At 38.3% G+C, this 25,742-nt stretch overlaps 1 protein-coding gene and 1 pseudogene across 1 annotated transcript; both read right to left on the bottom strand.

Annotated features, from left to right (window-relative positions):
- On the bottom strand, window positions 1–15,423 carry LOC135229379 (olfactory receptor 4C15-like; annotated as a pseudogene).
- A 36-nt stretch (window positions 15,424–15,459) lies between these two features.
- On the bottom strand, window positions 15,460–17,620 carry LOC135229380 (olfactory receptor 4C6-like). Its single transcript, XM_064278983.1, has one exon. It carries the CDS (start codon window positions 17,618–17,620, stop codon window positions 16,859–16,861), a length of 762 nt encoding a protein of 253 aa, XP_064135053.1. The 3' UTR covers window positions 15,460–16,858.
- Window positions 17,621–25,742: the final 8,122 nt, after the last annotated feature.

Here is a 25,742-nt window from a genome sequence, read left to right as displayed (position 1 = left end):
ACCGGGGTCCCAGTTGCAGGACCAGTCATAACTTGATAGGGGCTGAATAAGAGCTCCTGGAGGATTCTGGTTGACTCCATGGATGGGATAGAGTATGGAAGAGCAAGATGAAAAGTAGAAATGGTCAGGGGTCCATAGAGTCATGTCCAAGTTGGGATGTTGTACCCAGAAGGCACTACAGACTTCCCAGTCACAGGCACTGGAGAATGGTGGACATTTTGCAGCAGGCAATTCAAAGCATGCAAGCAGGGGCACGGTTCTGCTTGTCCAGGTCCAAGGGTAGTTTTATGTAAAATATCACTTCTTCAAATTTGTGAATACAAAATGAGATTGTAAGTCATTTAGAAAGTTCAGGGGAAGGAAAAGTATTCCAGACAGAAGGAATAGCCTATGGATGTGAAGGCCCTATGACAAGAGTATACCTGGCCAGCAAGCAGAACAGAAAAGGGTCACGTGGACTGAAGAATCAGTGAGGGGTCAGCCATGAGTGAGGAGTTCAGAGAGGTGGGAGGGTAGCAAGATTACTGCTGCCTGATCTTTAGCAATTGTAAGGTTTTAGCTTTTATCCTGAGCACCAGTGCAGTTGAGTAGAGTCATAATATGATCTGACTTATGTGTTTAAAGAATAACTCTAACTTTCTTGCTAAGGATAGAATTGGAGTATCGTGTACAAGTTAAAGCAGGGAGACTAAGTAAGAGGGACTTGCAATAATCGAGGTGAAAGAGGATGGTGGCTTGGAATTAAGTGACAGCTCTCAAAATGAAAAGAAGTTCTTGAATTTGAGATATAGGTTAAAGCTGAGAGGATTTCCTGATAGAGTGGATGTGGGCAAGGAGAAAAACAAATGAACCAAATGAGCCATAGGTAGAGATGGAGGATGACGTGAGTGGAGACTGCTGGGGAATTGGGTCAGAACAACCAGAAACACAGCTTTGGATTTATTCAGTTTAAGAAACCAACTTGTCATTTAGATGGAAATACCATAGAAGTAGTTGGACCTATAGATCTCAACCTCAAGGAAGAGGTCTGGGCTGGCAATATTAATTTGGGAACCTTGGTCATGTAAAGAGATTATGGAAAGAAAGAGGGAACAGATCAACTGGCTTAAATGATGTTAATGGATTTAATAAGATGAGAAATGAAAAACTGCTGTTAAATTTACCAATGCAGAGGTCTGTGGTGACCTTGAAGAGAGGATTTTCAAATAATTTTAATTATTGACATGTGACTGAAAGGATTTTAAAGAGAGGTGGGAGATGGGCATTATAGAGATCTCTTAGTTTTGCTGCAAAGGAGGGAGAATGAAATGGGGTATTAGATAAAAAGGAAGTAGAGTCAAAAATATTTTTAACGATGAGAGAGGTAACAGATTGCTTCTTTGACTATGTAACTCATTCAGTAGAGAGGGAAACATGGATGAAATAAGAGTCAGAAGAGATTCTTAGACAAGCATCCTTGTGTAAGCAGGGTGGAGATGAGGTACCATGTAAAAGTAAAGAGAGACTGCTTGTCTTTGGTGAGGGTCGCAGACACTTCATTTACAGTAGCAGTTAGAAGGCAGAATATAACTGATTGGATGCTGGCAGATTGATAGATATAGTTGTGGGAGTCTGGAAATTCTCTTTTGATGGTTTAAATTATTTCACTGAAATAGGGAGAAAGTACATCAATGCTTCCCATTAAGTTTGAAGCTTGTAGTAATTTTTTGCTCAGATACCTTTCTTCAAATGGAAGTATCCTTCAATTCCTACTTTGCTAAACCTCAGAGTCATGAACAGGTGAGAATTTTTCAAATTCTAATACAGAGGTAATCATATAATTTACCAGTTAGTATTAGTAACAACAAGTCTCCATAACAGAACAGTATGAACAAAATTTGTTTCAGATGCCAAGGTGTTCAAAAAAAAAAAAAAAAAGTCAGACATTGAGCTGTTAAAAAACATGTTTAATGGGTAAAGGCTATTTAATGTGAACTACTTTGGGGATCCTACAGAACTGTAAGAAATTTGTGAGAACAAATTAACAGGGAATATTACAACATTAATGAACAGAACAGCTCATAAATGTAATAGATGACGTAGATTCTGATATTACTTTATTTTTTTAGCAGTGACTTAAACAAGTTGGAAATTTATTTACCTCTTACATATAGGAAGTCTGAGCCAGGTATTATGGGGCTGCTATTTCAACTCCACAACATTAGGGTTTTAGGATCCTTCAGTCTTGCTTTTCCACTAACCTTAACACACATCCTCAATGTCCAAGACGGCTGCCTGAATTCCCACCACAATTCCACATTCACAGAATTACCATTTAATATACCACTTTCATTTACATTTTTTGGGCCATAATTTGTTCTCATGGTCACACCTAACTACATTGGATGCTGGGAAATGTCTTTTAGCTAGGAAGCAATATTTCTTAAAAAAAACAACAGCAGCAACAAAAAACAAACAAACAAAAAGACAATTGCCATCTCCTGAATTTGGACTCAAAAGGCCTCCAGATTTTTGATCTTTATAAGGAAAGGAGACTGCCACATCTTTCTGCTGTAGAGCAGGTGGTGCTTTCAAACCACCACTCTTTATGTCAGCAGCTGAGGGCTTACCTGCTATGCCACCAGGGCTGCTTGACTGGGATCAGGACCTTAAAAGTAAACTTTTTTTTTAAGTTAAAATAGTTTCAGGAAGTTCCTATTAATGATATTTAAGATTTTTTTTCTTCTTTCCATAAAGGTGTTTCAAAGTATGGTGTCAATGGCAAAAAGTTTAATAGATAATCTGAATCCTCTTTTGTAGTGATTTCTTTTCATTGCTATATTCTAGACAAACATAAAATTCAATTCTCCTTAGATTACCTATAAGGATACTGAGCTGCCAACTCCAAGATATGAGTGATCTGAGGGTGGTAATAGCATTTCCTGATCTACTCGTTAGTATTTTTCTATGGCAGTACGTTACGTTCTGCCTTACAAGTTCCAGCCCCTATAAAGTACTTGGTTACGTGCATTTTATTTCTTCCCACTTCAAATTTAAATTTTTAAGTTTTATTTTTCACCAGAAACCCAGCAATCTGGTCCATAATTTCCTCATGACATTTTTCACTTCCTTATTCCTGAAAGTATAAATCAAAGAATTGAGCAAGGGAGTTACGAAGGTGTAAACTATGGCCACCATCTTGTCGAAGGAGAAAGCAGATGGAGGTCGGGCATACACAATTATGCATGGGACAAAGAATAAAACCACAACAGCAATGTGAGATCCACAGGTGGAGAGAGCTTTCCACCGCCCTTCAGAGTTATGGGTTCTTAGCAAGAGCAAGATGACACAATAGGAGATGAGCAACAAGAAGAAGATTATGGTGCAGATAAGTCCACTACTGGCAACCACAAAAAGGCCAAGGATGTGAGTGTCAGTGCAGGTAAGCTTCAATAATGGGTACAAATCACATAGAAAGTGATCGATAACATTGGAGCCACAGAAGGGCAGCTGGAAAGTAAAGAGACTTTGTATCACAGAATGCAGGAAGCCCCCTGTCCAGGCTACCCCCATCAGGATACCACAGAACCTCCAGTTCATGATAGAGGGGTAGTGCAATGGCTTGCAAATGGCCACATAGCAGTCATAGGCCATGGCGGTGAGGATAATCACCTCCACTCCAGCAAAGAAGTGCTCAGCAAAGAGCTAGGTCATACAGCCCTTGAAGAAGATGGTTTTCTTCTCATAGAGGGAGTCCACAATCATCTTTGGTGCAAATGCAGAGGAATAGCAGGCATCCAGGAAGGACAGGAAGGCCAGAAAGAAGTACATGGGTGATCTCAGGAGTGTGGGGCTGCTGACAATGGTCACCACAACTAGCAAATTGGCCCCAACAGTTGCAATGTAGCAGAACAAAAATACAACAAATTCTATTTGTTGAACACTTGGATTCCATGAAGGACCCAAGAGGACGAACTCAGTTACAAAGCTTTGGTTTTGCATATTTCAGAGGAAAAGGTGGAAGCTAACACAGTGATCATATAGAATTTGAAATTATGAGAAAGATTTTTGTCTCAAACCAGTTGATGATATTAGTTATTAGTATAGTCATCGAATTTTTGGTGCGTCCATAATCAAAATTAGTTTAAGTGCTTCTGTTGTTTTTAAAAATACAAAATTAGAAATTTCTTGAGGCATCAGTCAGAACTGAGGTTAAACTCTTTAAAACAGTCAGGCTTTCAGTATGGGGGAAGGGAACCATTCACATGTGGTAGGGATGACAAATAGTTTTTAAAGTGGGTGCCAGCTTTGACTTGTTAGGTGTGGCTACCTAGAGTGAAATGTTGAGGAGGATTCTGAAGCACATCCAAGCTCTGAGGAAAGGAGGACTATAATGTATTAGTTATGCCTCCCATTGACATGGCATGGGAACCAGGATGACTTGCATGGGAAATGCATCTCTCTCCAGGAGACTGCCTTACCTACAAATAAAAGAACAGCTAACATGCATTTTAACAGGCAATTGGAAATCATGCCTACTCCCCCAAATATTTCTTTAAAAATCTGATCTGAACTGGGCCTTTAAGATGAATTAATTCATTTCTTATCAAAAATAAAGACCAACAGAAAATTCCCTAACTGTATGTTTAACAAAAATAAGGATGCATTCAGTTTTGGGTTGTCTTTGTTTTTGTTTTAGTCATCATTTTAAAATATAAACAGAAGCCGACAAAAATAATAAAACTCACTTCAAAGTGTTCTGTTGATGACTGAGTGAAATAATGCAAGGAAAAAAGCAATTGCTCAGTGTCTAGTGTCTAGGATACTGTCAATGTGAAGTCTTATTATCCCTATTTTACATTAGCTAAGTTATGGTTTGAGAGTTTAAGAAATTAACAAAAGGTAGATCTGGGATTTTCTGGTACCACAGCCAAAGTCCATTCCACTGGATCCATAAAGAAAGCAGTGAGAATGTTTCATTTCTGGGAGAACTTCAGAGTAAGGATGGCTTTTCTATGCTCACCACACACCTCTCAATGTTAAAACCTTCTGAGAAACTCCACATGATTTATAACCAGAAGGTATTGTCCCGACTCTATATATACACACATACGCATGAAATACATATACAAAGGGCAACAACCATAGAAGTAAAGAATAGAAACATGTTCAACATAAGCCAGTCTTTATTAATTCTTTAATTAATTAAGACTGTATTAATTCTTAACCAATTACTTAAAAAATGTGGCTCAATACGATCAAGTGCAAGTCCTCACGGTTTATTTGTTTCACAATTATATAACATTATTGTAAAATAGTTCATGCATTGCTTAACTAAGCATCTCCTAAGACTACGATGAGGGCTAATTCTGAAAATGTGAAGGTGTTGCTTATGGTAAAGAAGTGTTGCAGATTGTGGTTATTATTATCTCACTCAGTAAACCAGCTGCTTTCCCCATAGAAAGCATTTCCATGACTCAACCACATAATTACTTCAACTTCTGACTTCATTTTCCATAGGTAGACACAGCTTTGAAGGATGAGTGTGTCCTCCTTTATACCTATAACAGAAATTTATCACTCAAATCATTTAAGTAATTACATGTTTGCTAAAGAGATGAATAAAATACTTGCGGGGCTTATATCAGTAAATTGATTTTGTTGAATGCCACTTAGAATTGACAAATAAAATTAATGTCATCTGTTTGCTTTTAAACAGCCATTTTCCTTATGTTCCCAGGGACCTAGGCAATCCTAAATTGTGCCCGCACAGATAGCTCCATATCTAGCTGCAAGTGGTTACCCAGAAAACAAAACATAAAACAAACCCAAAAGGGTCATTGGGTCTGTCAACAAACATATATTAAAATATAAAGATTATCAGTAGAATAAAGGGTTAACCTAACCACAGAAGGCCATAACCACAACAGGCCAATTTGTTTCTCAGGATCCATAAGGCTTCAAACACTAAGAAATTGTACCAATGGGGTAAGACTGAGTGCTCTAACTTGTTCAATGGACTGAGGAAGTGCTTACCAAAAGTAAGTAACAATTTACCCCAGGAAGCGAGTTGGAGATCTACCCTATATCACAGGTAGCCCCCACCACAGAAAGCAATTATTATATGATAGAGCCAGGACCCCTGAGCCAACAGACCAAATTGTTAGAAAAGAGAAACAAGAAAATGCCTCCCAATCATGATCTTAGTTCTTTGTCTTTCCCTTAACCAACGATAGTCTGTAAGTCACTTATAGGTAATTATTCCAAGGATTGTAAAGAGCCAGTTGAATCTCCCTGACTCTTAATGAATCTGCACCTGTCAAAATTGTATAAAAAGCACTTATTGATTATCCTTCTTTGGATTTTGGTTTGTTTGTAGCCTGAGTGCTTACAGTCATTTTCCCTTTTTTGTTTTCTGATATGTCACAATAAAAAACTCTGTTGCAGAAGGCATTAGTGAAAGTTATCACTCTACAACAGATATAGGATACGACAGTGGTCAGTTTAGCCTAGGACAAAAGTAAGGGAGACAATGAAGTGAAATAAGTAAGAACATCAACTCCAGAGTCATACAGGCTTGGGTTCATATCCAAGCTCTTCTATTAAGTTATGCCGAATGAAACAAGTTACTTCAAATCCTTGTTTTCCACTTCTGAAAAGTGAGCTAATAAGAATGCCTATTGATAGAATCAGATAACACAATACACATAAATACATTCAACAGGAGATCAAGACCCCAGAGCACTGACACGGAGAAGAATTGTCAACATTTTTACTTACACTTAATTCTCCCGTAATCATGAACAGGGCCGACAAGTGCTTTTACTGATAAGCTCTTTCCCTTCTTCTTTTATTAATTTAAAAATGGAAATCATTTTACTTGGTCACAGTGTAGGTATGCCAATTTTTTTAATGCATAGAACTTTTGAATGACCTTTGTAATCCTTTAGTAGCTCTCTAACCCACATGAGTCTACGTCTACTTCAGGCAGCTTCTTTATACAAAGAAAATCAAGTCGTCTGTAAATTAATTGATGCCAATTTATATTAATGATTAAATAATTCTGAAAATGCAAAAAAGTGAATTATAAATCTCACCATATATCATGTTTTTTTGAAAATTCTGATGTTGCCAATCTCCTATTCTTTGTGGAGAAAAGTCCATTCAGTGGCTGGATAAAATGTGAATGCCACTTCCAAGTCTTATTTCTACATCTAAGAAAGAGAGAAAGTCTTACAGGCACACTAGGCAGAGAATGTTCACCACTGCTTCTCAAGTGCTGTTTCCAATTTGGTGTCATGGAACAAAACACAGAGAAGCAAAGGTTTCCTCCTTTATTTCCAACTGGAATTTAAAGAGGTTTCCCTGAGAGGACATGAACCTGTAGAACTGCCTCTCAGTTGCCTCTCGGGGGTTTGAAAAGTTTCAGTCAGCATGATTATCCGAGATACTTTTAGATGGTTTGAAATACTTAAGCATTGGCAGAATTGCGACGTCCCAAATCAATTGGGAATTTTTTTTTTAATCTCCTTCTTTTATAACTACCCCTGAGATTCTATGTGAAGATGTTTTCACTTCCCTTTTTGTTCCGGAATATAGCAATGTGTATGCTGGAATGGAAACCCCTATGTTCTTACGAAATGCAAGAGCTGAGTTCTGGAATAAGGCACAACATCTATCCATGAGGAGTCAAAAAAATATTTTTAACAATGAGAGCAGTAACACATTGCTTCTTTGATGATGTAACTGATTCAGTAGAGAGGGAAATAAGGATGAAATAATAGACAAAGGAGATTCTCAGACAAAAGTCCTGTGTAAGTGGTGAGGAGATGAAGTCACATGTAGAAGTACAGAAAGACTGGTTGTCTTTGGCAAGGGTCACAGATACTTCATTTACAGTAGCAGTTAAAAGGCAGCATATAAGTGAATGGATGCTCATAGACTGATAGATACAGTTGTGCGAGTCTCAGAAGCTTTCTTTTGATGACTTAAATTATCTCAGTGAAATAGAATGTTCATCTAGTGTTTCCAATTAAGTTTGATTTTTCTGGTAGTTTTTTAGGTGGATATCTTTTTTCAAATTAAACTATCTGTTTTCACTTTATTAAACATTTTTATCATGGGTAGCGGTGAATTTTTCAAATTTTAATATAGAGATAATCACGTATTTTACAAGCTAAGGTTAGGAAACCCAAATCCCTATAGGAATCCTGGTGGCACAGTAGTTAAGCATTTAGCTGCTGTCTTAGTTATCTAGTGCTGTTATTACAGAAATACCACAAGTTGATGGTTTTAGTAAACAGAAATTCTTTAACTCACAGTCTAGGAGACAAGAAATCTGAAATCAGGGCACCAGCTCCAGGGTAAGGCTTTCTCTTTCTGCCTGTTCTGGGGGAAGACCCTTGGCATCAATCTCCTCCTGGTCTAACAGCTTCTTAGCACAGGAACCCCAGGTCCAAAGGACGTGCTCCAATCCTCATTCTTCATTCTTGGTGGTGTGAGGTCCTCTTCCTCTCTGCTCTATTCCCTCTCTTATATCTCAAAAGAGGTTGAATCAAGATACAGTCTAAACTTGTGGATTGAGTCCTATCTTAGTAACATAACTGCCCCTAATCCCGCCTCCCCGCCCCGTGCACCTGTCAGTCTGTAGTATTGTGGGGGCCTCCATGTTGCTGTGATGCTGGAGGTTATGCCACCAGTATTCAAATACCAGCAGGGTCACGCATGGGGAACAGGTTCCAGCTGAGCTTCCAGGCTAAGACAAACTAGGAAGAAGAACTTGGTGGTCTACTTCCAAAAAGAATTAGCCAGTGAAAACCTTATGAATAGCAGCAGAACATTGTCTAATATAGTACCAGAAGATGAGTCCCTCAGGTTGGAAATCACTCAAAATACAACTAGGAAAGAGCTACCTCCTCAAAGCAGAGTCAACCTTAATGACAAAGATGGAGTCAAGGCTTCTAGACCTTCATTTGATGATGTGGCATGACTCAGAATGGGAAGAAACAGCTGCAAACATCCATTAATAATCCAAACATGGAATATGCACAGCATGGATCTAGGAAAATTAGAAATTGTCAAAAATTAAATGGAACACAAAAACATTGATATCCTAGGCACTAGTGAGCTGAAATGGACTAGTATTGGCTATATTTTGAATTGGACAATCATATGGTCTACTATGCTGGGAATGACAACTGGAAGAAGAATGGTGTTGCATTTATTGTCAAAAAGAACATTTCAAGATCTATCCTGAACTATAACGCTCTCGGTGATAGGATAATATCCATACACCTACCAGACCAGTTAATATGACTGTTCTTCAAATTTACCCACAAACCACTAAGGTCAAAGATGACGAAGTTAAAGATTTTTACCATCTTCTGCAGGCTGAAACTGATCAAACATGCATAGATAAATACTGATGATTGGAATGTGAAAGCTGGGAACAAAGAAGAAGGATCGGTAGCTGGAAAATATGGCCTTGGTGATAAATATGGTGTCAGGGATAGTGTGATAGAATTTTCAAGACAAATGACTTATTCATTGTAAATACCTTTTTTTTCAACAACATAAACAGTAACTATACACGTGGATCTCACCAGTGAAATACATGGGAACAAAATTGACTACATATGTGGAAAGAGATAATGGAAGAGCTCAATATCATCAGTCAGAACAAGGCCAGGAGCCAACTGTGGAACAGACAATCAATTGCTGATATGCAATTTCAAGTTCAAGTTGAAGCTGAAGAAAATTAGAACAAGTCCACGGGAGCCAAAGCATGACCTTGAGTATATTCCACCTGAATTTAGGGACCATCTCAAGAACAGATTTGACTCACTGAACACTAATGAACTAATATCAGACTAGCTGTGGAATGACATCAAGGACATCATACCTAAAGAAAGCAAAAAGTCATTAAAAAGACAGAAAAGAAATAAAAGACCAAAATGGATGTCAGAAGGGAGTCTGAAAGTTGCTCTTGAATGTTGAGTAGCTAAAGAGAAAGGAAGAAATGATGAAGTAAAAGAGCTGAACAGAGGACTTGAAAGGTTGATTATAGAAGACAAAGTAAAAAATTATAAAGATATGTGCAAAGATCTGGACATAGAAAGCCAAAAAGGAAGAATATGCTCAGCATTTCTCAAGCTGAAAGGACTGAAGAAAAACTTCAAGCCTTGAGTTGCAATATTGAAGGATTCTACAGGGAAAATAGTAAGCAATGCAGTAAGCATCAAATGAAGATGGATAGAATGCGCAGTCACTCTACCAAAAAGAACTGGTCTATGTTCAACTGTTTCAGGAGGTAGCATATGATCAGGAATAGATAGCACTGGAGGAAGAGGTCCAAGCTGCACTGAAGGCATTGGTAAAATCAAAGGTCCAGGAATTGAGGGAATACCAATCGAGATGTTTCAACAAATGGATGCAGTGCTGGAAGTGCTCATTCATCTATGCCAAGAAATCTGGAAGACAGTTAACTGGCCAAGTGACTAGAACAGATCCACATTTATGCCTATTCCAAAGAAAGCTGATACAACTGAATGCGGAACTTATTGAACAATATCATTAACATCACACGCAAGTAAAATTTTGCTGGAGAGCATTCAAAAGTGGCTTCAGCAGTACATTGACATAGAACGGCCAGAAATTCAAGCAGGATTCAGAAGAGAACATGGAACCAGGCACATTATTGCTGATGTCAGATGGGTCTTGGCTGAAAGCAGAGAATATCAGAAAGATATTTACCTGGGTTTTATTGACTATGCAAAGGAATTTGACTGTGTGGATCATACCAAATTATGGATAACATTTTGAGGAATGAAAATTCCAGAACACTTAATTGTGCTGATGAGGAACCTGTACATAGATCAAGAGTCAGTCCTTTGAATAGAACAAGGGGATATTGCTTGTTTTAAAGTCAGGAAAGGTGTGCCTCAGTTTTGTATCTTTTAACCATTCTTATTAAATCTGTATACTGAGCAAATGAAACAAGAAGCTGGACTATATGAAGAAGAAAGGGGCATCAGGACTGATGAAGACTCATTAACAACCCACAATTTGCAGATGACACAACCTTGCTTGTTAGCATGAAGGAATCTTGAAGCACTTACTGATGAATATCAGAGACCACAACCTTCAGTATGAATTGTGCCTCACCATAAAGAAAACAAAAATCCTTACAACTGAACCAATAAGCAACACCATGATAAATGGAGAAAAGATTGAAGTCAAGGATTTCGTTTTACTCGGATCCACAATCAACACCTGTGGAAGTAGCAGTCTTAGAAGCAAGGATGGCAAGACTATGTCTCACATACTTTGGACATATTATTAGGAGGGAGCAGTCTCTGGAGAAGGACACGAGGCTTAGTAAAGTAGAGGATCAGTGAAAAAGAGAAGACCCTCAACCAGATGGACTGACACCGTGGCTGCAACAGTGGACTCAAACATAAGGATTTTGAGGATGGCGCAGGATTGGGCAGTGTTTCGTTCTGTTGTGCATAGGGTTGCTGTGAGTTGGAACTGACTCGAGGGCACCTAACAACAACAACAACTTGGAGGATGCATAAAAAAAAAAAACAGATAAAAATGTGTGAGATCTAAACGATAGGTAATATTACATGAATGGTCAGAACAACTCATGTAATAGAAGATGTAGATTCTGAGCCCACTTATTTTTTTTTTTTTAACAGTGACTTAAACGAGACAGAAATGTATTTTCCTCTTACATAAAGGAAGCCTAGGGGAAGTTGTATGGGGCTGGTATGGCAGCTCCACAACATCAGGATTACAGGCTCCTTCTGTTTTGCTTTTCTGCTAACCTTAACACACATCCTTATGATCCACCATCGCTGCTTGAAATTCCACCAAAATTCCACAGTCACAGAATTACCGTTTATACTATGACTTCCATTTACACTTCATTGGCCAGAACTTAGTCATGTGGCCACACCTAGATACATGGGTTGTTGGGAAATGTAGTCTTTCAGGTAGGCAGTAGTATGTCTTAAACAAACAAACAAAAAAGGACAAAACAAAACAAAACCTGTTGCCATCACATCGATTCTGACACATATCAACCCTATAGGACAGGGTAGAACTCCCCCTTCGGTTTCCAGGGTTGTGGTCTTTATAGAAGCCAACTGCCATATTTCTCTGCTGTGGAGCAGCTTTGCTTCATAGCCAAGCATTTAACCGTGGTGCCACCAGGTTTCCTTAGTTATGTGTCTGTGCTAGTACTATAAAAGGGAGTTCTATTACTAAAAGGGAAGAGAAGAACAGGTGTTATGGACTGAATTGTGTCCTCAGAAATAAGTGTTATAAATCCTAACCCCAATACCTGTGATCATAATCCAATTTGGGAATGTGTTTTCTTCGTTGTGTTACCGAGGCTGTATTAGCGTTTGCTAACCCGGATTAATCTGTTGCCCTCGAGAGGATTCTGACTCATAACGACCCTACAGGACAGAGTAGAACTGCTCCATAGAGTTTTCAAGGAGTGCTCAGTGGATTCAAACTGTCAACCTTTTGGTCAGCAGTCGTAGCTCTGAACCACTAAGCCATCAGAGTTTGCATTAACGCAGGGTATGTCTTAAATCAATTTCTTTTGAGATATAAAAGAACACATTGAGCAAGCAACAAAGCAAATAGTTGGGGGAAGATAAAAGCCATGCCACATGAGATGTCCAAGGAATAGAAGCTGAAAGACAAAATGACCTCCCTCTAGAGCCAGAAGAGAAAGCCTTCCCCCATAGCCAGCACCTTGAATTCAGAGTTCTATCATCCTAAATTGTGACAAAATAAATTTCTCTTTGTCAAAGCTGTCCACTTTTGGTATTTCTATTATAGCTGCAGCAGATAATTAAGTCAATAAGACTTCTGCCTCACCATGATTGCCTTAGACCAGAGATTGGCAAACTATACACTAAAGGCCAAATTTGGCTTTCCACCTACTTTAGTTATTTTTTCTTTCTTCCTTTTTTTTAATTGTGACAAGTATATTTATAACAAATCATTTGCCATGTCAACAATTTTTACACGTACAGTTCAGTGATATTTGTGTTGTGCAACAATCACTATTATCCATTTCTAAATATTTTCTTCATCCTTAACAGAAACTCTGTGCCCCCTAAGCAATGACTTCTCATTTTCCCCTCCTTTCTGCCCCTGATAACACTAATAAACTTTATACACTTGCCTATTTTGTAAATATTTCATATAAGTGGGATCACATAATATTTGTTCCTTTTGTAACTCACTTATTGCAATCAGCATAATGTTTTCCAGCTTCATCCATGTATCAGGACTTTACTTCTTTTTATGGTGAGTAATACTCTTCCTTATGTATGTAACACATTTAGTTTATCTATCTGAGCCTGCTTTTAACATTAGGAAAATTATCCAACAGATCAAAAATATTTAAGGTGAGGAATCTCATTTTGGTCCCTCCAGTTATTAAATTCTATAAATGAAATAAGAAAATGATCATCATAAGGTTCTTACACAGGCAGACATATCATGCTGTCACATACTTTTTCTTCTTCTTCGACATGGAGCAAGGCGAATAAGTATAAAACGAATCCAGGTATTTAATTCTAAAATATTGTAAGCAGACAGCAAACATTATATTCTACTATTTTTTTATAGGTATAACAAAAGTTAAATGGAAGCTATGTGCAAAGGTCTCGGTACTAAGTTTCTAGAGTCATCAATAAACCCACGAAAGATTTCTTTTTTAGTTGTTATTCCAATAGAGTCATGCTGATGTCCGTGTTCTTTTTGGACTTAACGGTTAAAAAATAATAGGACCCCGCTTAACAAGACCCTGCCTGGTTTCCATATCTCATCCTGTACCAGATTCCCCCTTACCCTCTGTGTACCAATTACCCAGATCTTAACTTCAGGTTAGTTGCTGCCTTAGGATTTCTGCATAAGCTTTTTTTTTTTTTTGGCCTGGGATTCTTTACCCATTGATTTGTTTCATGCTCCTTCTATCTCATCATTCAGACCCTAATTTAGAAGCCACCTCTCAAAAAAGACCCGTGTCCACCTAAATAGAATGCCCTTCCAGTCACACGTATACCACTCTATTATAATTTACTAAGAGTCTGTTATCACTATATGACTTTATTATCATCTTACATATATTTTTGTCTCCTCTATTGGAATGTAAGCTCCAAGAGGAAAGCAAAGCTGATTGTCATATAGACCACTGTATACCCAACACAAACTCAGCAATTATACGTCAATAATGAATAAACCTGGTGGTTAAGAAAAATTGTTGGTGGTTGTTATAGCTAGATAACTACTGTACATATCAATTTTGTACTTAAAAATGTTGATTTAAATGCTGTACTTTGTTTCAAATACTATAACTGATCATTACAATTATTGTCATCATATATATCACATATATTTGTCTTAATAAGAAAATGATAACAATGTAAAATCATGCTATGACCTTTGACTTCCCATAGACCTAGTCAGGGGAGACCTTTAGAAAAGAAACAGTGTCTCTCTGGTGACAGCTTTTCCACAACAGGATCAGGGAGAAAATAAACAAACACCCTTTGTATTTAGAAACCCACATCTAGAAGATAACAGCAGGAATCATTCTCCCACAGTTAAAAATAAAATAGGACAATATCATTTCTCTTGTCCTATATCTGTTGCCGTCAAGTTGATTCTGACTGACAGCAACCTTAGAGGACAAAGTAGAATTGTCCCATAAGATTTGCTAGGCTGTAATCTTTATAGAAGCAGATTGCACATCTTTCTTCCCCAGAGGAGCTGGTGGATTTGAAACATCAACCCTTCAGTTAGCAGGTGAGTACTTAAGCAATGTGCCACCAGGACTTCTTTCTTGTCCAATAAAGAATGAATAACTTCATGACACAGGCACTGTCGTTGTTGTTTGTTGTTGTTAGGTGCCGTCAAATCAGTTCTGGCTCGTAGCGACCATATGCACAACAGAACGAAACACCACCCAGTCCTGAGCCATCCTCACAATCGCTGTTATGCTTGAGCTCATTGTTGCAGCCGCTGTGTCAATCCACTTCATTGAAGGTCATCCTCTTTTCCACTGACCCTGTACTCTGCCAAGCATGATGTCCTTCTCCAGGGACTGATCCTTCCTGACAACATGTCCAAAGTATGTAAGACGCAGTCTCACCATCCTTGCTTCTAAGGAGCATTCTGGCTGTACTTCTTCTAAGACAGATTTGTTCGTTCTTTTGGCAGTCCATGGTATAGTCAATATTCTTTGCCAACACCACTTTTCAAAGGCGTCAATTCTTCTTTGGTCTTCCTTATTCACTGTCCAGCTTTCACATGCATATGATGCTATTGAAAATACCATGGCTTCGGTCAGGTGCAGCTTAGTCTTCAAGGTGACATCTTTGCTCTTCAACACTTTAAAGAGGTCCTTTGCAGCAGAGTTACCACGTGTCCGTCAGATTGTCATACTGTGGGCGCTTGCGTGTTGCTGTGATGCTGGAAGCTATGCCACCAGTATTCAGATTCCAGCAGGATCACCCATGGAGGACAGGTTTCAGTTGATCTTCCAAACTAAGACAGACTAGGAAGAAGGACTGGCAGTCTACTGAAAAGCATTAGCCGGTGAAAACCTTATGAATAACAGCGGACAAAGACACTAGATTCTAAAATCTCTTGACTCCTGCATGAGTGACTCTTAGTCTGTTTCTGTAAATGATAACAAAAGGCAGTGGAGAGTTAACCACATGGGGCAGCTCTACTCTCTCCTGTCGGGTTGCTATGAGTTGGAATAAACTCGACAACAATCAGTTTTTTTTTTTTTTTAGAGAGGCTTCCATATTAAATAGCACACCACTAAAAACTGAGATTATGCTTGCCTTCAAAAAGGACACTTTGTAGCACAAAAACCAGGAGAATTCTGAATTCTAACTCCTTAGCTTTTTATATGTATTTATCTTTCCCAATTTTTCCCAACCATTGAATTTAAAAAGATTAAAAATCAACAACTAAGTCTCTTTTAGACTGACATTTATTGAATAATATTTATTAAGCATCTGCTAGTTGACTAGAGGAGTCCCTTAGTGGTACAAAAGGTTAATGCTCTCTGCTATTAACCAAAAGTTTGATGTTTTAAGTCCACCCAGAGATGCCTCAGAAAAAAAAGGCCTGGCAATCAACTTCTGAAAAAAATCAGCCGTTGAAAACCCTACAGATCTCAGTTCTACTCCGACACACATAGGGCTGTCATGAGTCAGAATCAACTCCATGGCAACTAGTTAGCTAACTGGAAGCGTATGAACCACTAGGTTTACAACGTGAATGAATAAACACCACCCCTATCCTAACAATTACAATTTTGTGGAGAAAACAGAGAAAATAAAAACACACTTACTTATAAAGTTAAGTACAGTTTCTGCTTATTTATCGTTAAGGATATAAATGGGATGGAAAGCTAGAGAATAACTGAAATTACTAGAGACAAGACTTCTTGAGGAGGTGGGTGGTCATCTGAAAATGAAATTATATATATATATATATATATATATGATTGAGGCAGATGAAGCATCTGGAGAAGGAGATGCCATCAGACAGAAGTGTGAGAACAAAAGCCATGAACTGGGAAAATGTCGAATTCTCCAAAAATCAGTTAAAAAAAAGAAGAAAAGACAAAGGGGGCTAGAGCCTTGTGAAAATGATGAAGTACAAAATGTACCGGAGAGGTAGGCAGCAATGTGGTTAGGCAGAGTACTGCAGTGTCTTGAGCAGATTTGTATGCTTAAAAGATGCCACTTAGTATTGTACATGCAAGAGATTTGATTGAATGGGGAGGATGAGACCTCACGGTACCTATAGGAGAAATTTGTTCTTGGCATGGAAGCTAGTGACAATCCAGGATTTGTTGCCTCTTCCAGAGTTTCTTCATAGCATTTTTCACCTCTGCGTTTCTCAGGGTGTACATCAAGGGATTTAACATGGGTGCAACAATGGTAAAAGACAGAGCCATTGCTTTGTCTATGGGATAAGTGGCCACAGGTCTCACATACAAGGAAATGCATGGCACAAAGAACAAGACAATCACTGTGAGGTGGGAGCCACAGAGGGAGAGGGCTTTGCGCCGCCCTTCAGAGTTGCAAGATTTTAGGGAGCAGACAATGACCACGTAGGAGGCAACGAGGATAAGGAAGATGGCCACACACACCACCCCACTGTTGAGGATGACCAAGAGGCCCAGCATGCACGTATCCATGCAGGCCAGTGTCAGAAATGGAAATAAATCACACTTAAAGTGATCAATGACATTGGGACCACAGAAGGGTATTTGGTACATGAAGAGAAGCTGTACTGTTGCATGCATGGACCCGCCTACCCAGGCCCCTCCCAGCAGCAGGCAGCACACCTGAGAAATCACGATAGTCATGTAGTGCAGGGGCTTACAGATGGCCACGTAGCGATCATAGGCCATCATGATGAGAAGGATGATTGACACCCCACCAAAGAAATGTTCTGCAAAAAGCTGGATCATGCAGCCTTCTAGGGAGATGGTAGTACTGTCAGAGAAGGAATCCACAATCATCTTGGGGGTTATGACAGAAGAATAGGTGGCATCCATGAGTGAAAAAGAAGTAAGGAAAAAATACATAGGTTACCTCAGACTCTGACTTGCAGTCATAGTTACCACAATGAGTAAGTTTCCCAGTACAGTGGCCACATACATGATTAGAAACACAGCAGAGAACATTTTCTGTAGCTCTGGGTTCTTTGTAAGACCCAAAAGAATGAATTCAGTCACATTGTCTTGATTTTCCATTTACTGTAGGCTGATGTAATCACACAACTATGAGCTGGAAAATCTGCAAGAGCAATTTTTTTTAATTATTGTAAAAATGTTATAATACAAATGCAACATTTGTCAATTCAATATTTTTCACATGTACAATTCACTGATAGCAATTACATCAATTGTGTTGTGCAACCGTTACCAATATTCGTTGCCAAATTTTCCATTCCATTAAGAGAAACTCAGTGCTTCCTAAGTAATGATTCTCCCTTTCATCCTCTCTCCTGTCCCTGGTAGCTACTGTTAAACTCTGATCTCTATGCATTTGCCTATTCTGGGTGTTTCATATTAGTCAAAGGATGTATAACATTTGTCCTTTGTAAAAGCAATATTATTGCTTCTTTTTACTTTGCTTTAGGTGAAAGTTTACAGCTCAAGTCAAGTTCTCATTCAAAAATTTATACACATTTGCAAACCTCACAATATGACAGCAATATTATTTTTAATTGATGATCACCAGGTGTTAGGCATTTTTTGTGCCCCATCTCACACCCTCTTGACCTATCTTTCCAACCATTGCCCTCGCAGCCAGCTGTTCACAATTATAGCCTGACAGTAGCTTGATTCTACAAATTGATCCAACACTACCTCCTCTCACAGTCACATCTGTTGCTTTCTGTCCATGCACTTGCTACTTGAGATATTTTGGAGACCCTGATACATCATTCTCACACAAACACACACTTAGAAATATGAGGGATTTCACATTCCAGAGGGAAACTCTTGATCATTTGGATATAGGAGCCAGAAGATAAATGGTAACCAGCTCAACTCAACCTTGGGTTAACTTGCTTTCCTTCCCTCTTTCACTCTTCCCAGTTCCTCTATCCTGTTTCCCAGAATAAATCACCTACATACAAGCTCTTCTCTCAGCCTCTTCTTTGGGCCCAAGCTAGAACGCTGACCTTTAATAACTTGACATCCAAGAACTTGGGAATTTTCTTGTGAATTTTCATTCATTTATTTCACATATTTATTGAGCCCCTAAAATGTGCTATTTGGAAAGCCTACAAGACAGAGAGGCTATATCCCAAGGAATCTCTACTTATTAAGGCCTATCCTCTGCTCCTCCCACCCACATTTCTTTCTTTTCAAATTGGCTTAGTGTTGTCATTGTTATTATTAATATCATTATGTATTTATAATATTCAATGAGTCTTTACTATGTCTCAGGCAGTAGAATATCCTATGAGATATTTTTGTCATTTTAGAGTTAAGCTACTGAAGTTTAAAAAAAAAAAAAAACATTGCTATCAAGTTGATTCTAACTCATAACAACTCTGTAGGACACAGTAGAACTGCCCCATAGGGTTTCCAAGGAGCCTGGTGGATTTGAACTGCTGAACTTTTGGTTAGCATCTATAGCTCTTGGGGTGAAAAAAATGACATCAACGTCATCATACAACTAGTAAACACAGAAGCCAGATTTTTCTGGTTCTAAAATCATTTCCATTAACAAATTATATTGTATTTCTTACTCTAGTATCAAGTGCACAATACATGTGAACCACTGTTTCATGATATAATCTCACTTTTCTAATAATCCAATGAAATAGATATATTCTTCCTGTACTCACCAGAACATGCAACAAGTCTACTACAGTAAAGAACATGTTCTGCTTATATACATTAAGTATCTAGTCCTGAAGCTATAAATTACAATGACTGCCTGACTGCCCAATTGTTTCTAGTAATTTCCCAGATGTGCTGCTTACAGAAACTAAAACTTAGTTCTCTTTCTCTGTTCCAGGAAGACCCAGGTTCACAACGTGATAGACACCATCTCCACACATAAGCATAGTGTATATCATTCCTTCCATTCTTCCTTGGGAAGGGGGACTCTCAGATAGAACAAAGGGTTCTAAAGATGAGCCAAAGTATCAATAAATCAACCCATGTATTTTTTTTTTTAATTTATTACATGCTAGCAATGTGCTTGGTCTGCTTTTTGCATTATCTCATCTTTTTTTTTCATATCACACGAAATGGTGCTATCATGAATCCCATCTTGTGGATAAGGAAAATGAAGCTTAAAATTATTATCTTATCTATGATGAGTGTGGATTATGGATCCAAGTATCTTATTTCGAAGCACAAGTGCTTCACCGCTAGACTCTACCATTGAAGAAGTGATCAGCAGCCTCTATTAGCAAGATGCAATTGTTTCTGTAGCAAAGAACAAATGATATGGTAAAAGCACTGTTTCAGTAGGCAGCAAACTCCCCTTTACTAAGGGTACTTGAGAATAGGCTGTCTTTTCCTTGGCAGGAATGTACAAAGGGCTTTTCTTTAAATGGTGATATAAACTACATGTCCTCTAAATACTAAGAGTCCCATTCTTAGCATCACCCTTACCCCCTACTCAACAAAGTAAGCAACTTCCAGAAGACTCTTTTCAAATCTACAGTATATGGACCAACCCGGATTTCTTTCACCTTGAGCTCAAATAATTCAAAAGTTCTTGAATAGCTCTAATCAAATAGAAAGAACACATTCTTGGAAATCAGGATAGCTGAGTTTTATTCCACACTGTCTCTCTACTGCCTTAGGGTACCTTGTTAGGGTGCTTACCACATTGGGCCTCAGTTTCCTCCTCTGGAGTGTGACTTGATTTTGGCAGATGATGGAATCCTAGGAGTTCGAGGGCTACATCTCAGGACTCTATCCCTTTCAAACAGAGCAGCTCAGCTCATCTTCACTAAATGTTTACTCTTCCAAGTAAAATTTCCTTTGAGCCAATTTAGCACTTGAAATGTTTTAAAACAACACACACTGGAATAGATTAAAATGCTCCTCTGTTGAAATCTATTAATTTATCACTCTTCGACTTTGACTACTAGTGCACATCTAAACAGAGCCTGACGTTTATCACTCTCCCCCACAACTAGTCAACCTGCTATTTTTGTTCTTCTCCCTCCCACTGCAGTCAGACCCATCTCCTGCTACAAGAACACACACCTCAGCCAATTATTTTGTACCCTGGGAAAGGCCATGGATTCACAGTGAGCAGACTTAGTTTTCCATTCCAATCAGGCACTGGAGAAAACAGCTGCCCTCGAGTCAATTCCAACTCACAGGGACCCATGCGTGTCAGAGTAGAACCATGCTCCATAGGGTTTTTGGTGGCTAATGTTTTAGAAGTAGATCACCAGGCCTTTCTTCCAAGGCACTTCTGGGTGGACTTGAACCTCCAGTTTTTCAGGTAGCAACTAAGAGTGTTAACTGTTTACACCACCCAGGGACTCCATCAGGCTGCTTACTCACTTCTTAGTATCAACTTTCCTAACCTTCAAATCCTGCAAAAAATAAAAGAATGCAACAGTAAGTAAAGTCAACATGTGTCGTACTTACCACTTGAGGGTACATGATTTTCTCTTTTAATTCCCACAAAAACTGTATGATATACGAACTATTTTTTATCATTTTTTGAAATTCCAACCTGAATTTCTGTTGCAGCGAATGAGGCTTAGGAACTTGTGAAACTTGCTTAAAGCCTTTTGTCAGGTACTTGATTGAGTTCACAGCACAGGCTACCAGCCACTATGTTCTACAACCCTTCCAAGAATTTTATATTCTGCCTCACAATGCTGTAGTGAAGGTCAAAGGAAGTAAAAAGCATGAGATTCTTTGGAGTGCACTGTTCAAATATTCATGATTATTTTCCATTCATTTAAGTTACTGCTTCCTCTGCCCATGCCCTCGGCTGTCACCCCATCCATCATCATCCCTCCTTCATGCCTCACTCCTAATACCCCGTTCACCAGTCTTCATGAATATTTTGCTTGACATTTATGGTGTTTCTATTAGTCTGCCTTTCATACAACGCAGCAATGAACATCATTTTACAAATGTCTTTGTTTATTAGTTTGAATATTTTTATTGGAGAAATTCCTAGAAACATCATCATCGAGACCAGAGGCATATCTACGGAAAGTAGCGCCTAAGGAGATTAGTTTTAAGTTGCTGAATGATGTCTCACAACTAGAGATGTAAACTGCCCTTCCCTTCCTCCCCTCAAGTGGTGTCCAGGGCCTGTCTCATACTTGCCATACCCTAGTTATGCTTCTACCCTAGATGTGCTTCTAAAAATATGCACATTTTTAACTCTGATGGATTCTGTACCATTAAAACCCTTTGCCTTGGAGTTGATTTGGACTCATAGTGACCCTGCAGGGCAGAGTAGAACTGCCCCATAGGGTTTTCAAGGCTGTAATCATTACAGAAACAGACTGTTACATCTTCCTCCTTCAGAGCAGCTGGTGGGTTCGAGCCACGAGCCTTTCGGTTAGCAGCTGAGCACTTAACCACTGCGCCACAAGGGTTCCTTTCTATAGCATTACTCTCTCAAAGTTCTGTTTTATTCCCATCAGTAGTGTATTAAAGAGTCATTTCCCTGTATTCTTACTCACATTAGATATTCTCAATCTTGGTTATATTCAACAAATTATAGGGTGAAAAATAATATCTCATTTAATTCGCATTCATTCAATCATTCATTCAAAGAATTTCATTGATGACATAGGTTACAAACTGGTACCCAGAAAAAGCTGAGTGAAATACAATGTAACATCTGTGTAGAGATATACTGTCTATATACAACTATCCATATCAAACTAATAATAATAATAAATTGTTAAACACCTGCATTTTTGTACTTGGTTAGTTTTTGATATAACTATCTTATTTAATTCTCACATCTGGCAATGACAAGGCACAGTTTATGACTGAGGAAGAGCAAAACAAACAAACTGCTCAAGGTTATACAGTTATTAAGTGACAAAGTCTGGATTTGAATCTATTCACCATTGCACTTTACATCTCTAGTCATGAAACATCATTCAGCAACTTAAAACTAATTGCCTTAGGCACTATTTTCTGTAGATACACCTCTGGTCTCGGTGATGATGTTTCTAGGAATTTCTCCAGTAAAAATATTCAAACTAGTAAACAAAGACATTTGTAAAATGATGTTCATTGCTGCAATGTATGAACTTTATAGGCTATGTATGTTTCCTCTGCCTGAATTTCTCACAGAGATAATTTCTCCCATGAAGTCCTGGAAAACAAGAAGAGGTTAGCAATGTGTTCAGTGAGTGCCTCTGGGTAGTCATTTTTAATGAGCAATCAGCAGCCCTGCTTTCTTGGGAAGGTATGTGCCCCAAGCATATACATCATGAATAAGGACTTTAAAAGGACTATTTCCGTCCGTAAGTCTTCCGAATACACCTTGCTTTTCTTGAGAGTCGAAGACTTGTTAGTGAAGACAGAATAATCTCCAGTTGTGCTTTTGTGTAGGATGGAAGTTACTATATGATTGTACATACAAAAATTAATATTTACTTGGAATTCTTCTGCAGAAAGGGAGGGTTATTCTTTCTTAACTTCTCCACCCTCTTCCTAAGCAAATCACCAGCATCACCCCCAACACAACACTACCACCACCCCTTCAGCAGGGATGCTCACAAATAGGTGTGTAAGTTTTTATATTGATTGAGAGATATATTTTAAAGATTTCAACTCACCATGACATTGATAATGAAAACCAGAAATCTGAAGTATCTTTTACTAAGTAAAAGAGAAAAAAATAAAAACACCATGTAAGTTTTTTCTCAGAGGCTATTACTAGAAAAATTAAGGTTAAAGAAATTGGTACAAAAGGAAACAAGATATATAGATATATATAGAGAGAGAGAGCACCCTGGTGGTGTAGTGGTTAAAGCACTCAAGTGCTAACCAAAAGATCAGGAGTTCAAACCCACCAAACACTCTGTGAGCAAAAGATGTTGCAGTCTGCTTCTGTAAAGATCGCAGCCTTGAAAACCCCATAGGGCAGTTCTACTCTGTCCTATAGGGTTGCTATGAGTCAAAATTGACTCAACGGCAATCAATATGTACATATATATACCATTGCTGTTGAGTTGATTCCGACACATAATGACCCTATAAGACAGAGTAGAACTGCCCCACAGGGTTTCCAAGGAACGGCTGATGGAGTCGAACTGCCAACATTTTGGTTAGCAGCCAAAAGCTTAACGAATGCACGACCAGGGCTATATATATATATATATATATATATTAATGTATTAAGTATATCTAAACATATGAGAAAGAATAGAAGGAAAACAGAAAAAAAAATTTTTAAACTATCCTCATCACACCAAGTGTTCCCATTCCTTTCTACAAGCACATCTTTGAATCACGTATACACACTCTTTTATTTGCTAATATCCATATCTGGATAAAGGCCCAAATATTAAATTATGACATTTCTGTTTTGATAACGTGCCAAAAGTATTAAGGTAAATGAAGCTAAAAATTGTTGATAGCTCAAGGTTCTTACCCTGAGATCACAATTTGTGTAAACAGATCAAACAGGTGAATTATTAACACATTTTAGGTATAATTGTGCGTGTGTTTAGATGATTCAATTATTTCAACAATTTCAAAATAGCAACTTAAATTAACAGGAACATGTTTAATACTTAAGCTTTTAGGGCCATCTCCAAAGCTCAGTCTGGTGTCATCTCTGGCTTCTGAGAACCCAGCTAGTTACCCAATGATCTCGGCAGGTAGAGGGTAGAAGGCCGTTGAGATAAATATTCTAGGATCACGTCAGAGTAACTAAAGGTCTGACTCTGGCCAGAATTTACTCACATGAAGCTTCTTTTATAGAACAGCAAGAAATTAAGACATGTGAGAGTTTCAGCTTGGTTATTCCAAATGTAGAGGCAAGTAAATCAGGACCTGTACAAGCCAATAAATAGTCCTATTACTTAATGGGGAATTATTTTGATAGAACTCAATGGCAACAGGTAGAGTGTCTAATGATTTTCAAAAGAAATTTAAAACAGGTGCTCTAAGTGACAAGGACTTATATAGGAAAAAACCTTTGTGGTTGGCAGAGTAATTTAAATTTTCTCTAAATAGGAAAGATTGCCAAAAGACAGCCAGGAAAGCTATTTACAAAATCATTCAAGGGACTGTGCCTGCCATCTAGCTGTACTTTGAGCTTAATTTGAAAGGAGTTTCCAATCCACATCTTAGAAGAAGCATCATTAATAAGATACCTTCCTTTGGGTAATGGGCCTGTACTAAAAGAGGACAGAGTGCTATTTTCAAAAGCTGGAAATGCACCAACTTGCATCATTGGAATTGCATCCCTTTGAGGCTGAGTCTCTACTGACTAAGGAGCTGATCACCTTGCAGTGAATTCCCATTTAGCTCTCAGGGGTTGATCATCACTGGAACCAGACCAAGTTGATGATTCACAAGCACAAATACAGATCCTAGTATTAACCATTCGATTATTTACTCCAGGACTAAGCTCTGTCCTTAAATAACAGAATGACCACAACCATCTTTCTGCTTGATAATATAGATCCAAAAAAAGAAAAAAGAATACAACTTATTGGCCATCTAGCAGGGACCAGGACTGAATTTTTCTATGACCTAGCCTGATGATCTTTTCATCTTGTAACACTATCATTAAAATTATATCACATCTGACTTTGTGAATTCCAAAGTCAAGAAAGACCCTCTGTGCCTTGGGTTACTGGCACATTTCTATAATTACTTAGCATTTGATAGAATTTTTCCTTGATATTTTTAACATAATGCCTCAATTGCTTATAAGATTATGGCAGAATATATAATTATCTCATACAACAACTTTCTAATCTTCAATGGCAGCACACTGCTGGAACGAAGAAAGATGTTCTTGGATTATTCATTTTATATTTGAATGTTTATTGTAAGACTCATTGAGCCATATTTTCATCCCCTACTCTAGAAACAATATGAACAATTATTTTAAGGGCAAATAAAAAACATGGTGCAAGACTGGGTGTTTCATTCTGCTATGCGTAAGGTTGCTATGCATAGGAACTAGCTCCACAGCAAACAACGACAACAAAAAGCTGGTTAA

The sequence above is a fragment of the Loxodonta africana genome, unplaced genomic scaffold, assembly GCF_030014295.1.
Source record: "Loxodonta africana isolate mLoxAfr1 unplaced genomic scaffold, mLoxAfr1.hap2 scaffold_29, whole genome shotgun sequence".
NCBI lineage: Eukaryota > Metazoa > Chordata > Mammalia > Proboscidea > Elephantidae > Loxodonta > Loxodonta africana.
Note: the sequence above shows the minus strand (reverse complement) of the source record. Positions and strands in the feature narration are given on the sequence as shown.